This window comes from Anser cygnoides, chromosome 1 (genome assembly GCF_040182565.1).
Source record: "Anser cygnoides isolate HZ-2024a breed goose chromosome 1, Taihu_goose_T2T_genome, whole genome shotgun sequence".
NCBI lineage: Eukaryota > Metazoa > Chordata > Aves > Anseriformes > Anatidae > Anser > Anser cygnoides.
The window spans coordinates 154,924,839-154,936,993 of NC_089873.1; the positions used below are offsets into that span (position 1 = coordinate 154,924,839).

At 44.5% G+C, this 12,155-nt stretch overlaps 2 protein-coding genes across 7 annotated transcripts in view; one reads left to right on the plus strand and one right to left on the minus strand.

Moving 5' to 3' along the window:
- GGACT (gamma-glutamylamine cyclotransferase) overlaps positions 1–2,414 on the plus strand; it is a 29,559-nt gene extending 27,145 nt beyond the window's left edge. For 5 of the 6 annotated variants that reach the window (XM_066986292.1, XM_066986272.1, XM_013174444.3 and 2 more), the window contains exon 2: positions 878–2,414. In XM_066986292.1, the coding sequence (XP_066842393.1) occupies positions 883–1,341 (459 nt within the window). In that variant the 5' untranslated portion in view covers positions 878–882 and the 3' untranslated portion in view covers positions 1,342–2,414. Of the gene's footprint in view, positions 1–407; positions 464–877 lie in introns of all 6 variants that reach the window. The other variant, XM_066986265.1, reaches the window with a different exon arrangement.
- Positions 2,415–3,261: 847 nt separating this feature from the next.
- The window catches only part of PCCA (propionyl-CoA carboxylase subunit alpha), a 286,917-nt gene continuing 278,023 nt past the window's right edge, over positions 3,262–12,155 (minus strand). Inside the window, exons 23-24 of the mRNA XM_048072682.2 lie at positions 8,383–8,460; positions 3,262–4,905 (exon numbers count right to left, since the gene is read on the minus strand). Coding sequence (XP_047928639.2) covers positions 4,837–4,905; positions 8,383–8,460 — 147 coding nt within the window. The 3' untranslated portion in view covers positions 3,262–4,836. The remainder of the gene's footprint in view (positions 4,906–8,382; positions 8,461–12,155) is intronic.

Genomic DNA, 12,155 nt, shown 5'->3' on the forward strand with positions numbered 1-12,155 from the left:
AGCTTCCTGCAGCTACAAGCATCGTGCTTCTGGCTGTGTTTATCCCTTCTTTTTTATTTTTATTTGCTTTTGGTTGATTAATGCCACTGCACTTTTTTTAACGATGAAACAAGACACTCGAACTTCCGAACTGCAGCCAGGCTCGTCCGTCGCTGAATGAAATGGTGCTTCTCAAATCCCGAGTACTGCCACGGTGAGCTGTGCTGGACTGCACAGACCTGGGGCCGGGAAAGGTCCCTCAGTGCAGGCTTTAAAGCCAACCACCCTGACAAGGAGGGGGGAAATCAGCCGGTGGCTACACTCCTGCAAGTTTTAACAGCTGGGATTGAGCAGGGCTACTTAAACCATAAATGCAGGAGAGCAATATAGTAAGGTGCTTGAACCTTTTTTGTTTTGTTTTGTTTTAGGGTGTGCTAACTGGAGCTTGTTCCCATCGCTGGGATGGCTCCCTGGGTTCCTTTAGGTACGTTACTGAGCATGGCACCATCCTTACTGCATGCAGCATGGCTCCAATATAATCATGAGAGGGAGGAAAAAAAAAAATCAAGAAAGGCTTGAAGCTTTTACTCTGTCTCAGCGCTGTGTTGGCTGCTGTTGTGGCATCCTTAGAGAAACAATGGGATGCCATTTGATTACAGCAAAGAGCTGCAAGAGGGCCTTCCCCCACTGTCGGTCTCTCTACGTTTTCTGACTGAAAAGTTTAAGGACCAATTTGAATTTAGCACGATTTTTTAAATGAGGTGTAGGAGATCGATTTTGCATGTGCCCAAACAGCCTCGCATGTACAATCCATTTCGGCGTGCATGCATTCCTTTGGTCCGTGCTGCACTTTCAGCTAGCCACGTGTGTAACGTCCACCTTTCTGCTGCTTTTGCAGGTACGATGGCTCGTGTCTTTGTGTATGGCACGCTTAAGAAGGGCCAGCCCAACTACAAGCACATGATAAACACTGCCAAGGGGATAGCAAAATACCAAGGAAGGGGCCGCACCGTGGAGAAGTACCCTCTGGTGATCGCAGGGAAATACAACATCCCTTTCATGCTGAACATCCCGGGCACGGGGCACCACGTGGCCGGGGAGATTTACACCGTGGACGACCAGATGCTGCAGTTCCTCGACGAATTCGAAGGCTGCCCAGACATGTACCAGCGCACGACGATGAGAATCGAGGTGGTGGAGTGGGAAGGGAAAAGCAGCGCGGCCGGGAGCAGCGTGATGGAGTGCTTTGTGTACAGCACGACCACCTACCAGCCCGAGTGGGTCCAGCTGCCCTACCATGACAATTACGATTCCTCCGGGACTCACGGCCTCTCCTACGTGCTACGTGAGAGCAGGGATTAAGCCGGCGCAGCCCTGCTGAAGAAGCAGTAGCGCAGTAGCCCTTCCAGGAAACCCGTAATGCCCTTGTATTAAAACCCGAGATCTCGTGTAACCTCCCAAACCTGGGCACGTTGGCTCTAGCGTGTTGTAGGCCTGGAGGCTGGCACGCAGCCCCGGCTAGGCACAGCCCGCTGCCCCCACTAACCCAGCCTAACTGGTTTCGCATGACGCCTGAAACAAGCATATCTGTCTGTGCGCACCCCTCTGGGGGTTTGGGTTTTACCCTCCACCACCCCCAGCCTTGCCTCAAGTGCAGGGCTGAGGTGAGTGAAAAGGCAGATGAACACACACTCTTTTCTTACCAGAACTGATAAATTTATCACGTGTGTTCTTCAAGGCGGGCGGGATAATGATGCTATTGCACTAATAGCTCAAACTGATTTTTAAAAATTGTATCTACAAACCAAGTAAAACGCACCTCACATTTAATATTGCTTTGTGTTTGGTAGGCTACTGAATGTAAACAAACTGGGCAAACAACTGTGTCTTGGGCGAGAAATGACCATACAGATAGCCTGCACTTCAAGGAAAATCTGAAGTTGATGTAGAAATAGAGGGGAGAGAATTTAACGATGCCTATTCATACTCTGTGATGCCATGTTTTTCTGAACTGGAGATGATTATTTTTAAAACATGTTTAGTTTTATGAGAAGAGATATTAAAGAAATATTAAATATTAAAGAGAATTACATTTCAAGTCGTATTTTTAATTTAACATCCTCAGCACTTTAGGTACTATTTCAGTTCACTGAGGGACTGGGGGATCTGGGAGTTGCGGGCCGGAGAAAGCAAACCTGATTTCAGCTGCCCACCACACTACTCCACCTGCAGCTGGGGCGAGCACTTAGAGTCCAGGTGACTTTTAGCCAAGCACTTTAATGCAGAACTTGCAGTCATATGCAGACTGAATTTTTTTACTGGGAGGGAGATTATTACTCATGTAATCATAATATAAAAAAAATCCCCAAAGGACCTGTATGTGCTTATTGCAACATCTAAAGTACAAAAAAAAAAAAAAAAAAAGACAAAAAGAAGACTGTTGTCCCCATGACCCAACCACTTGTGCTGGTTTCTGTACAGTCTGGGGAAACTGTGGCTTTGTGCTGTTGCTCTCCTGGGCCTTGTCTTTCCTTCAACTGTGGTGTTTGGGGCATAGATATTGTACAAAATACAAAGCTGCCGAAGGGACAGGGCTGTGTGCTGTGCAGTGAGCCAAGGTACAATGAAATGTACTGAGGAGACCATTACAAACAAGCTTGTCCTTTGCTTCATTGCCAGTAGCTCTGGGATGGCCAGAGGAGGTCAGCGCGGGGATCCAGGGTAAGCAATCTGCCTAAAAACTTCATTAGGAATAGGCACTGCTGCAGTTCAAGTAGAAAAACAGAACAGCTTGTGTTGTTTCTGCAGTAGGCAAATTAAATACCTTTCAAGTAGAATATTCTTTTTTTTTTTTTTTTTTCCCTTCCTTAGTTTAGGGCAGCCTGCTGTCTGAACTGTGCCCCAAGCTGGCATTATGGATGTTCCTAGGAGAGGCTGCAGGGGCTGTGCCTCAGTTTCTCCAACTGCAAAAGCAATGCTGTGCTTGGGTCAGCTACTGCCCAAACACTCACCTTAGTCATCGGAAAGATATGTAAACTGATTAACAAAGCAGATCTCTGTGCTAAATTATTCCCCCCCTTGGCCATATGATAGTCAGAAGCTTTTCAATGACACGGCCAATGCACTCGGTGCACTGTCAATCATTTTTCAACCAGAATGAACGTTTCTGGTTAAAAAAATGAGTCACCAGCCCTGTCACAGACTGGTTTTTGTTTTTGTTTTCTTTCTTTCATCTTCCTGTAAAGGGCCTGTCTCTGGCCAGAGTTGGTTTTTTTTGTTTGCTTGTTTTTTGTTTTGTTCATTTTCTGGGAATTAGCAGGACCCTGTGCATCCTAGGCAAGAAACTACTGGCAAGCCCCCTCCTCTCTGAGGCAGTGCTAAAGGCACAGCAGGACCGCTGAGGTTGCCACAGGCACAGCCCCATGGCCTGGCTCCAGCCCCGGCAGCAGCAGGGGCCCCAGCAAGAGCCCTGGGGGACTGGGGGGGCACCGCTGCGCCTGGGGGGGGGCTGCAGCTGCTGACCTGGGCCTGGATGGGTTAATGGAAGAAAGAGCCCTCGGATAACCACACGCTAACACTGTGAACCCAGTAAGCCTCTGGTATCTGCGCCTGCCTGTGGCATTGAGTTCCCAAGCTCAGAAAGAAAAATACACGGTTGTTTAATGTGACCAAAGTCACTGCAGTACAGGGCACAAGGGTGCAAGACAGAAGTGATGGTGCTTCCGTCTTTGAAGGAACCGTAACAGAAAACCTAAAAATAAGTAGTAATAGTACTTTTACAGCCTAAGAAAGGACCTGCATCTCTTTTATGATGGATGCTTTTAAAACAGTTTTTAACAGTAGTTTTTCAAAGCTTTCGAATGCAAAAAATACATATATATCGCCAGACCCTCTCACTTCTGTTTATGTCTCTTAAATCTTCCTCTTCTCCGGGCCTTACCTGGTTTCCCATACCAGATCCACAGCTCTCCAGTAGGATATAATCATGTATTATGAACAGCCCTTGTTCCTCACAGAGTCTTTAGAAGGAGCCTCTGCACAACAAAAGGTCAGGCACTTGGGTCTCTCTTTCCCAGAGGCGTTCAGGAGGCAGCGTGCTTGGCCTGAGGGCCAGCAAGTGCCTCCAGCAATACCTTGGGGCAGCTAAGGGGATTCGAGGACTGTGCCAGCTCCTTCTGGAAGGCCTTGCATCCAGTAATCAATAGAAAGAAGATAAAGGGGAGGGCAGTTGAGTATGGAGTCTGAATAAAAGAAGAAAATTCCCTTACAACTGCAAATGAAAATACGTGGGGAAAGTCTGCACTAGTAAAATAAAGCATCTAACCCGAAATTTAAAGCTAGTCTGTACAAAGGCTTCAAATTATTACAATAAATCTGACCAGAATTTAAGCCATTGGCAGTAATTGTTCAGTGCTTACACAGAGTTTAAGGGAAACTGCTCGGTTCATTCAATGGTTAATTTCTCACTCATCAACCATTCTGTACATTTGTCTGGGGCCTCAAACCAGTGATATAACCATGGAGAAGATTAATCAGCTTTGGGCTTCTGTTGTTTCCTTTTTTAAAAAAGGGGCTTTTTCTGTTTTAACGCAGAAATAGTATTTTATTGATTCTATATGATCCTGAAAAATCAAAGAATTACAAAGGTTATGTACAAGTGTTTCTGGAAGTAAAAATCTGGGATCTGTTGCCAAGGTTTAGTATCTGTGTTTGCTGTCTTAACCACTGATACAATAAATATGACTGTATAAAATCTTCTGTGTAGGACTGTCCATCTTCTGTGTTGAATTGCCTTCATTTTACTTCATGGATGGAAACAACAAAGGCTTAGGTAATTCAGCAGTGGGAAGGCAACCTTCATTCCAGTTCCACCAGCAGATCTCCTTCTCCAACAGTATCACCAGCTTTGCAGTGCACAGCTTTCACCTGCAGTACAGAAACAGAAATAATTTCAGATCTTCCTCAGTGGCATGGTTAAATAAATGTTCTGGTTGGCATTGCGCATACGCAGGATGACATCTGCGTGCACAGTACGTGCACAGGATAAACGGCCACTGTATAACGTTACAACCACCACAGGGATCACAGACACGTTTATGCTGGGAGGGCCTCGAGATGTTGCCAGCCCAACCTCCAAGGTTCAGAGCCCAGCTGAGCTTTGTGTATCTCTGAGGATGGAGACTCCACCACCTCTGGGCAGGCTGCCACAGGGCTTGGCCAAATCCAGCTCCAGCAAGATATCTAGGAACCTACCACTCGCTGGTTTTTGTGTGAGTTGGGTGCTTGAAGCTCTGAATGTCAAATCATTAAAAAGATATATTAAAAAATAAAAAGCACCTATTTGCACTGCTGTTAATTTCCTACTGAAATTCTAAGTATTTTAGAGGATAATCTGAGTATTCAACATTCATTCATGCTTGGACGTTACAATGAAATACGCCAGTATTTCTTGGATAACAGATCTGAAGTATTACTGATTTTTGGGACTGCAGCCATGAAGCTGGGTTTTCCTTAATCCCCAGAATGCTGAGATAAATCAATTCAAATCTGAGTTTAAATCCTTCCAAGTAACTGAACTTGGCAAAGGGCTACAGTTGTCAAATAAATTCAGTTACATTTGTAGATGAACCCTATACTCCTGTGCAGATTCCTGAATTTTAAAACACATAAAGCTTATACATTAAGTATATATACATATGTAGTATATACACTATAGTCCCTCATTTTCTCTATAAAATGCTGACATGTGTTTGAATTCCCTTTTAGCACATGGAGCGCCAGACAATATTTGAAGCTCCGTACTAGAATTTGTTTGCAACGTTAATTCAAAGCTCCCACTGATGCGCCCAAACTGCTGGACAAAGCTTTCTTCAGCAGTTAGTTTAGCTCAGTCACCCAAACGTCAACTTAGGCTCCTAAAGGAAACCTGCGGCACACCCTAACTGTCAGGCTACTGTGGCTGCACTGTTGTCCACGTCTGAGTTTGACAGTCTATGCCACATGAGCTGTAGGCATATCTCTGGATCTGTCGCACATACATATCCAGGGCATTGCCCAAGAAATGAAGCTGAATGCTGTTGACAGGCAAAAACACCATAAAATGTACAAGAAAGGGCTTTATTTCTAAACCTACACAGCCTCCCCAGTCCCTGAGACTCCCATCTTTTGGGAAATGAAAGCAGTGTGAAAACTATTCTACTTCTTTCTGTTCTTTTTATACAAAGTCAAGGTTCAGAAAACTGTGTAGCTCAGCAGTGTTTCAAGCTCCCTGGTTATTTCTGCAATGTGCTGGCAGCCAGCACGGCCAGCTCCCCAGCCTGACCCACGTACAGCTGTCCCATACGAGGGAGGAGGCTCCCGGCTCCCTCTGCAGCTTTCACTCACTGCTGACCACCTGCAACTGGGGTAAATTCAAAGCAGATAAAAACAAGCCACTTTTCTCACAATTGCAAACAGGAAGAGTGGGGGGGGTGAGGCAGAAAAGGAATTCAGACGGGAATGAAAATGGACATCTTCCAGCTGAAGACAAAGGAACTGAGTTTCAAAACACGGTTTTAAGGCATAAAAACGTGGACTAGCAGCCAACAGCAACCAGCTCATTCCTGCGGTGGAGTCAAGTTATTTCAGCACTCAGCCGTGGCTTCGCACTGCAGAATGATGCAAAAAAACCTTCTGTTCATCAGGTTCATTTCTACACAACTCCAAAGTACTTTTGCTTTCTCAATTTCTTAAAATTCTAAAAAATCAAAAAATCTGCTTATTACTAAAATGGAGACATCCAGGGGATGTTGTAAGGTATGCATCAGGCCCACTGAACGGTCCCTGCACCATTCAAATCCCACTTTGAAAGATTAATAAACCAAATGTGTTTTTACGTGGCATCTGTGCAGAATGGTGGGAGGTATTTATTATTTGGAGAAGTGCAGGCAGGATTTTAAGGAATAGGCCCATGGGTTGCAGCACAACTTGGTGGGGAAGGAAAGGTTAGAGTAAAAAAAAAAAAAAAGAAAAAGAGGGGGGATGGCAATGGCATGTTAATTTCAAATACTCACTGGTCAAAAACAGTGGATGCAAAGAGCAGCAATAAGGGGTTAAACAAAAGAAGCAAAGACGAAAAATAAATGCTATAAAAATATTAATCACGTGAGAAAACAAATTATATAGGAATTAATGCATGAAAGAAAATAATAAAACGCCAATGTCAGAGCAACAGGAGAAGGTACATTCTCACTCTCCCTACATTTTTTTCCCTCAAGACCCAATTTTGCGTTAGATGTACTGGAAGAGGCAAGACCTGGGTCCAAGCCTTGGTGACAATTTCAGTGCTGTGCCAAATAATCCTTTCTTGTAAACACACAAACAGTCCTTGGCATAGACACCCATCTTCAGATCCCAGCCAATCTTGCCAATGCCTAACCCAGCCTCTGCCCTGAAGAGTCAGGCTCCTTGCTGCCTCCCCCTGGGCTAATGAATCTTGCAATACATTTTTTTTATTATTATTTTCTTTAGCACAGAGTTCTGTCCCAGACAGAGCTGGGCTAGGACCTGCTAGGAAATATGAGATTAGGAGAACAAAAAACCCAGATCTCCTTGAAAGTGACTCTGCTCTCCCTTTGAAAAGGATGAACTGGGGGCCTGTGTCTAGGTGATGGCTTCAGGCTGTGCGTTATAATCTGACACAGGAATGCTCTGAGGCTCTGACCTGGGGGCTGATAGTCCCCAAAACAGATGGGGTTTCTCCTTGTCATATAAGCTTAACCAGTTCCCCGCTCAGAGGGCTGGTTTTGGTACATCCTGCACCGCAGGACAGTCCCAGCTCAGGGGCTGCTATGCTGATCCCCCGCCCCCAAAAGAAGTAAGATTCCAAAATGCACAGTCTGAATGCATTTGCAGATCCAGGCTTCATGTTAAATAAGAAGCCTGAGCGCAGTCAATAATCAAAAAATCGCCTCTCCCTTCTTCCTGCAAAAATCCTTTCTATGCCTTGTTCTGAGTGGTTTTGTAGTGTCAAATTGTTTGCCATTAACGAATTAACTGGCAGAGAGATCTCTCTTCTTCAGTTGATCTTTGGAAGTAGGGAATTTGGAAAAAAAAAGGGTTTGCAACGTCTTTCAATTCAACTTGGCATTGTAACATCACAGAAAACAAATCACTTAGGAGAAAAAGAGTTATATGAATTTCTGAAGCCAGTAAAACTATTTCCTGCTGTGCTATCTACAGCTCGGAACTACTTAACAGCATTCACAGCAGATGTAAATGTTAAAAATTAAAGACACCTCACTTCGAAAGACTTACAACAATCAGACTTAATTCCTTAACAACCAGAATCCTCCTTTTTTCCTTTTTAAATTCTATCCTATTTGACAAGTTGCATATGGTTTTAAGTGACCCAAGGTAGCTTACCTTGCCTGTTTTAGCAGCAATCATACTGTTCTGCATTTTCATTGCTTCAATTACACAAATCTCTTGACCTTCTGAAACCTGGTAAAATTAAAGCAGTACAAAATGAGGAGAGAGGATTTAAAATGTTCTAAGTGTGTATGATTCTTCTGGAAAATAAAGGGATTATTTCATTAAATGCTAAAAAGACTTTCATGGCACAAGTCAAGTCAGCCAGCTACGTACAGTCACAACACGAACCACAGTTGCCTTTGAGAAACTGGAAACAAAACAGGGAAAAAGGAATCACCCACGGAAAAACATCACCCTAAACGAACCTGAAAGGCTCCTCTCCCACCCCATCTACTCAGCTCCAACTTTCACAGTTCACATTTCACATCCACCACAGCTCGACATCAATTAAATCCAGACCGAGATTTAATTTGCGCAGCTTTGGCTGCGGAGCCTTTGCTTTGCTTCCCTGGCGCAGATCCCACGGATGCTAATCCTGATTCGGAAGCCAGAGTTTCTTGGCACCGGTCCTGGGGAGCACGGGCGGGGAGCTCCGACGGCACCCAGCAGGCTGATGCTGAGCAGCACCTTTGCACTCCTCGGTGCCCGGGCGGCGGCTGACGGCTTCGGACCGAGCGAAGGGAGCGGGCCTGTGAGGAAACACCCAACCTCGTCCACAGGGGAGGGAGCAGGGAGGCAAAATGATAAATTTCCTCACAACAAGTGATAGATCTTAAAGGGAAACACTTAGGTTTCCTCTTCATGCCCTCTGCTAAGGCACATGCAAGCTCAAGGCGAGGGAAACCAGCCCCTGTGCTGCGCGCTCCCCGTGGACCCCACACGGGTGCTCCCTCCAAGGCCTTTCACCCCGCAGCGCTGGAAACCAGCCCCTCAGGGCTTCACGATGGCCCAGGGGCCTGCCTACGGGTGAGGGAAAAGCACACGATTCAACATTTAGCCCTCGTGTAACCCAGTGATCACCCAGACGTGTCACAAAAATGTGTCACTTGGCATGCTCCAGTGTTTAGGACTGGTACGGATGCGCTTCTCTGAGGTGGCTTCTCCGAGCGCCCACGGCAAGTCTTTCCATGGAGCTCTTCTGTGGACATGGAAATCTGCCTTTCTGTCATTATGTAGGCAAAAATGGGAAACTTTCACTCTAATGTCAACATTTCACTGAAGAGGGTAACTCGAGACCTGCGGAGATCTGGTCTTTGCATTGCCATACGCGCTGTACCGACTGACCGAAGGAAGCGTGCCTGAGAAGAAATGCCAAACCACATCCACAGGGGAGGGATCACAGAGACAAAATGATAGTTTTCACCACAGAACGTATTTGTATGTATATATACATATATATATGTTCTTATAGATAAATATGTATATAAATATATGTAAAACGCTAATATATATTCAAGAACAAGTGTGTTCCACTTCAGGGGAATATACTAACAAATAGGTGTTAAGTCAGAGATCAAATGCACGCTGCACAAAGTACATTCCAAAGATTTAAATAAAATTTTATTTCCAAAGCTTGTTCCAGCCCTACTCTTGGCTAATGTTAACCATACGTTTTAAGCAGAGACTTAATTGGTCTGAATTTTTTTTTTTAATGGTCTAATTTCAAGAAAGTGTTGATGGCTGCCTATGGGTTCTGAACAAGGCAGAACGACAGACATTACATTAAAAAATGGTTACAGCTATTTCTCTGACAACGCCGTGATAGGCTTTTTGGAGTCAATAAGGAACGTGTTTGCTCTGGGAACACCGCGCGATGACCGGATACAGAAGAATAACCAACGCCCAACACTTCAACCGCAGAAATGCCATCCTGAGCTTCAGGTGAGCATTTAAGTCATTAGCAGTGTCAAATTCGGTGAATAGTGTCAAAGACTTGCACTTTGTCCCCAGTTATTTCCCCGTCTTTTGTCTCTCTCCTTCCGCACCTGCTGCCCTGTCTGGGGCCTTTCTCCAGCAGCTCCTTCTTTCCTTCCTGCTTTTCCTCTTCCTCTCCCTATCTCACTGCTCAGCTTTTCTTCCATCTGCTCTGAACTTTCCAGATATTTCTAAGGTTAAGAGGAAGCTATGAATATCCACTTCTGTTTAAAAAAAAAAAAAAAAAAGATGCACAATTCTCTTAACAATTGTCTAAACAAAGTCATGAAAATATATTTACTCAAAAAGTACAGAGTTGTCTCTGTAGATCTTAAGTACAGCAGTAAAATGCCCATAAGCATTATGGAGATGTCCAAAATTTGAATTCCTCAGTTTTCCACCTTTCTCAAAAATATTTTTTTGTGTTTTATATATGCCTGCTGGGTTGATGGCAAAGGAGTTGGTGTCTGGGTAGGAAATAATCCACACAGCCAACAAAATATATAGGCAAAGTAACAAGTCAACATCCCTCAGTCTTACTAATTTGGAAGGAAGGAGGCACTTTCAGTACGTACCACGTGTTAAAATGCTGTGTCAGTACTTCTGATGATGTGCAATTTGTTCAAAATTACCTTGGTGAAAGTGTCACTTAAGCACAGAAGTTTAATTACTGTTCTTATGTTAAACCTTTACAGCCCCACTCATTGTGTTGCAAAGCAACAAATCCTAAAATTAGGCACTTGTATCTGTCTCTTCTCTTTTTCAGCCTTTTGGGCATTGTCCAATTTCTTTCATGACATAATTGCACGTATCCTTTTGCCTGTTATTTAGCCTGCAAATGAAAACCACAGTGATGTGTACAATTTCTTGTTTTCCAACTTATCCAAGGATTTATTTGGACTATTTTTTATGCTGTATTGTCTTCGTATGACTTCTTTCTTTCAGTGGATGGTAAACCAGTGTAAACCACCATCTTTATACTTCAATTTATAGAGGTCTCAGTGATGACCCAAATCTGTCAAAACTGGCAAATAGAAAACAAACAAAAAATGTGATTGATTGGAGCCAGGTAAAATAGATGGGCTCTTTTTCTTGAAAGAAGCAAAACTCCTCTACACTTCTCTCAGTTATGCCACGGACAAATCTACCTTCACATTGCTTGCAAAATCAAAATAAAGGAGTGATTAGCTGTTAGACCTGCACTCTGTAGTTTAATAGTTTACTTCTGCACAGCTCTGTTCAAAGCATCTGCTCAGGTTTTGGTCTCCACAGAGTGAAAAGGAGAAGAAAAAAAAAAAAAAGAAAGAAAGAAAGAAAAAAATAAAATCATTGAAGAGGAGGGGACCTACCATCTTGATGTTGCTGACAATTCAGACGTGAATTTGGCAACAGTCAAGAGCACTGCCTGAATAACCCAGGGACTTAAAGAGTCCAGGAGGAACTTAAAGGCAGGAGGAACTTAGAGAGTGACCGTGCTTACAGCCGGGCCTCTCTAAAATGCAGAGAGGCAAAAAAAGGCAGCATGCATCTGAGGGCAGTGCTGGCGAGGGATGTCTGTGAACACAGTCCACGTTTCTCAGGCTTGTGTGCGTCGCCTGATGAAGACTTAATGATTGTGACAGGACGTCTTCGGTGCTAGGCGTACAAAATGGTCGCAAGGCCCCCAAGTCTTTCTGATAAACCCAATCGGCGCTGATGCACTTCCCCGCTCCCCGTCTAATTGGTGTAAAGTTTGTGGGTCTGAGTCCCCTATCTTTTATCCGGCTTGCCGCGTCCTCTCCTTTGACACGGGGTCAGGGTTCACATTCGCATCCGATTATCAAAGTGGCACTCATTAAGCGGCAGCCTGCCTCGCACCAAAACGAGTTCGCTGGAAGGGGAGCTCGGCCCATTTACTCAGCAGATTTTAG